General features: G+C 39.5%; 1 protein-coding gene across 1 annotated transcript; it reads right to left on the bottom strand.

Annotated features, from left to right (window-relative positions):
• Positions 1-519: 519 nt before the first annotated feature.
• Positions 520-1,011, bottom strand: LOC138873131 (uncharacterized). Its single transcript, XM_070151568.1, has 2 exons — positions 835-1,011; positions 520-777 (listed from the first exon to the last, which is right to left on the bottom strand). The coding sequence occupies exons 1-2, from the start codon at positions 1,009-1,011 to the stop codon at positions 520-522; spliced, it is 435 nt and encodes a 144-aa protein (XP_070007669.1).
• Positions 1,012-4,004: the final 2,993 nt, after the last annotated feature.

Genomic DNA, 4,004 nt, shown 5'->3' with positions numbered 1-4,004 from the left:
TATAGAATCATATCCATTTTCTTCACTTTTAACTAACATCATGGAACTGTCGCCTGCATCAATTTCTTCTTCAGACTCACTGGAGGAATCTCCCCATGCTGCAAGAGCTTGGTTCACCACATTGTCAGCAGATCTCTTCCTTTTGAAGTGCTTGTCAGGAACCGGGTTCCTCTTTGCTCCTTTATCAGGGTTGTATTTGGAGTATTCTTGCTTCATGAAAGGACAATCTTTGATGAAGTTCCCTGGCTTTCCACACTTGTGGCAGAGGTCATAGTTCTTTGGTCTGCTGGAGTTCCCCTTTTTTAGTATTCCTCTATTTCTTCTGACCATCTTCTGAAACCTTTTGGTTAAATAAGCCATGTCACTGTCCTCCTCACTTGAGTCATTTCTTTCAGCCTTGAGTACCAGGTTTTTTTTCTTCTTTGGTTCTCTTCTTTCATTGTCTATCTTCCTCTTTATTTCGTAGGTTTTCAGATTTCCAACTAGCTCGTCCATGGTCAGCTCCTGCAAGTCCTTTGCTTAAGTAATAGCATTCACTTTACTTTCCCAAGAAATAGGCAGGATACTAAGAATCTTCCTCACTAGCGTGTTCCTGGGAATGACTTCACCAAGTGAGTGTAACTCATTTATGATGGAAGTGAATCTTGTGTGCATATCTTGAATAGATTCATCGTCCTTCATCCTAAAGAGATCATACTCGGTGGTGAGCATATCAATCTTAGATTGTTTTACTTGAGTGGTTCCCTCATGTGCTGTTTGCAAAGCTTCCCATATCTCCTAGGCAGTTTCACAAGTAGAGATCCTATTGTATTTATCAGGTCTTATTCCACACACCAAAATTTTCTTGGCACGAAAATTTTTCTCCACATCTTTTCTATCTGCGTCAGTGTATTCTTTTTTGGTCTTTGGCATTGTAAATGAAAGATCTCTAACGTTCTTCGTTGGGATATAAGGACCATCACATATGACATTCCACAACTCAGAATCTTCAGCCATGATAAAATCATGCATTCTTGTCTTCCACCATCCATAGTATTGCCCATTGAACCTGGGTGGTCTATACGTAGATTGACCTTCTTCAAAATTTGGTGGAGCAGCCATAAGGATCTTTCCTAGGTGTTAGCCTGATAGGAGGAACCCACCCTGATACCAATTGATAGTTATATGAGTCCACCAAACTATAGAGTACCAGGTCACCTATGAGTTTCCATTGAGAACTTTAATGAAACAGTAAATAATTAAGACATTGAGTGTTACAAGGAAAAATCCCTGCTCAAGGGGATAAAAATCATGACCTACACTGTTAGGATTTCAACTTCACTATGAGCAACTTTTAGATTACAACCTATGCAATCTAGGAATTAAACTCTTAATCCCTTACTAACTCGTAATACCCCTATTACAAGCCACTTTGCAATACACCTAGTACAAAGACTTCAACTCATGACTAACTCTAGGCACGACACAAACACAAAAGGTTAATGGTTTTATAAAGGGGTTCCTAAGTAACGCTTCTAGCTAAGAAAATTAGGAATTACAATGAAGAATAATTACAAAGTTACAACTCAACTAAGGACAACAAAATACTAGATTTAGGAACTGGTCTGTAGTAGCATTAAACTTTGTTCTTGATGCACTTGAGAATTGAATGCACGACTCTTAGAAGGCTTGAATGTTTGAAGTGAATTCTCAAGTGTTCAAGTGATGTTTTGTTTTAATACTCTTGTTAATACACCTTTTTATAACATCACTTGAATGATGTAAGCCCTTGGTTGGTCAAAGGACAAGTGACTGCAGAACTGTACTGCACTGTGTGCACTATTTATGTGGTAGTCACTTTCCAGCTATACTTAATTGACTTTCGTACTGCTGTCCGGGAAATACAAGGGATCACGTCCCTGTGTTGGTTCTCTATCTTCTACAGTTGCAGCAGTTCACATTAGCCGAAGTCCGTTGATTAGCAATGTATACCAAATGTGTCAGATTTCCTATCTGGTTCTTGACAATAAGTTTATTAGATCGTCAAAACATAAAGCTTAAATAGAGATGGAATCATCTTTTCGCCTAATAGAACTTTTAGATTGTGTACAAGTGGGACAAATTTCGTTTGTGTCACGTCTCATCTTTACTTGGCTATTGCAAAACCATAGAATATTGCATATGTCTTATACAGTCACAAAGAATAAAGAATAGAGTCTATAACCACATTAGTTATTTTTTCTGTTACAAATATTCAATGATATTGAATGGTGGATTTTTTTTCTTTCACGAAAGTGAATTTCTTTAAGACAATCAAAGAAGAAAGGCAACATAACTAAATATTTTCATAAAGAGGCTGTTGTTCACTGTATGGCGTGAAAGTTAAAGAGTGGCTGACGACTGGTCATTAATATGCCCGCATTTAAAGAAAAATCAAAAGTAGGGAAGGGAAAACCTGTGTATGAGTTTGCATTTGGTGTATGCAAAGTTAGTGTCAAACGACTTCTGCAGTTGGGAGTTTTAGAATGCAGTATGTATGCACCCGTCTTAACCTTCCTTTTTGGCAAGTTTGGTGTTTGACTATGGTCGATTGCAGTTTGGGCATGAAGAAGCAGAAGGGCACAAAGTTTACAGAAAATAAGATTTCCTGGAGGTTTTAATATAATGTGTGCTTTCCATCAGTTATAGTATGTAACGGTAGCCATAATTAATAGACGACAGTTAAGGAAAACATAATGTAATAGTAACTTTTAAAAGAGGTGACTATTGGATTCTTTTTAGTAGAGCTACGTTATTTAAAAGGTAAAAAAAGAAAATTCTAAGAAAAAAGATAAATAGAAGATGCCACATCACCTTGCTTATGGCCCTGATTTATATAAGTATATAGATATAGATTACTCATAAGTTGTGTGTCACGGGGTGTTTCGGTCAGTCCAAAGTCACACCCGTTCAGCAGTCAAGTTGCGCACTTGACTCAGCCTTTCCCAACACTTAGCCAAATTTTCAGCAAGTTTGGCCTTCAAGAATTTTAGGTAGCAAATCAGAAAGAACACAAGTCAATACGGAAAAATCCCAACCCTTGTATTAATTTCGAAAATATACAAAGGAACCCTCACTTTGCTATAACACAGGTCGTTCACAGCCCACTTTTGACAAAGAACACAAGTCATTCTTAGCCAACACTAAGACCTGCCCAAGCCTAGCATTAGTCCCTTTTAAAACACTTTGAAGCCCTCACGTTTCACTCTTGTTTCCCACTTACAATTTCATACGAAATTACACACACCAATCTCACTAAGTCTAAAGGCCCTATTTATAGCACATAGGCAGTCATTAGGACTCGACAGCACATTGACACTTGTTGTCTACAGCTTTTGCCACTTATTGGGCTAAGGCTAAATCCGTTCCTAACTTGTAGTTGACATCCCCAACTACTTAGGCCATGTTATGCACGAAATTATAATGGGAACAAGCATAAATCAGTCATGGGTACAAGAGGTTATGAAAAGATAACCGCCAAACTGCCTTGGCATGTGCATTGCATGTGCCATCTTGACTTGGCCAGCTGATTTACGCCCAAGGCTGGTATTGTGCCCAGACTTGGCTCATTTTGATATTGCTCTGCACCAATGCCTTGCCCGCAATCAAGACTTTGCCGCACACGCTCGATGCCACTGCCGCCCGCACATTGCCTTGGCGGAGTTTCTGCCTTGCCCATGTCAACCTTTGTTTCCCTCATGTCATTGCTTGTATTTTTCTTCACATAGCCTTGCCTTAGCTATTGAAAGCCTTTTCCATCATTCCACACTGCCGCATTTTAGCTTAGCCCACATTTGTTGCTGCCACAACCCGAAATGACTGTGCCACTGACTTTGGCGCGCATGCCATGCCATGCCCCTCCGACACTGATCACACTGCCTTGTCAAGCCTTTACCAAGCGTGTCTTGCCTTTCCCAAAACCTTGGACAATACTTGCCCACAACAGCCCTCATGACAATGTCTTGTCCGTTGTCTGCATGATTGTT

Source organism: Nicotiana sylvestris, chromosome 7, assembly GCF_000393655.2.
Source record: "Nicotiana sylvestris chromosome 7, ASM39365v2, whole genome shotgun sequence".
In the NCBI taxonomy this organism is placed as follows: Eukaryota; Viridiplantae; Streptophyta; class Magnoliopsida; order Solanales; family Solanaceae; genus Nicotiana; species Nicotiana sylvestris.
The sequence above is the reverse complement of the archived record's forward strand: the minus strand, read 5'-3'. Positions and strand labels throughout refer to the sequence as shown.

Excerpts from the sequence above, each read along its gene's own strand:
- LOC138873131 (XM_070151568.1), bottom strand. The coding sequence starts at position 1,011 with ATGCATGATTTTATCATGGCTGAAGATTCTGAGTTGTGGAATGTCATA. Across the intron at positions 778-834 it reads TTCGTGCCAAGAAAATTTTG|GAGATATGGGAAGCTTTGCA; the intron begins GTGTGTGGAATA and ends GAAACTGCCTAG.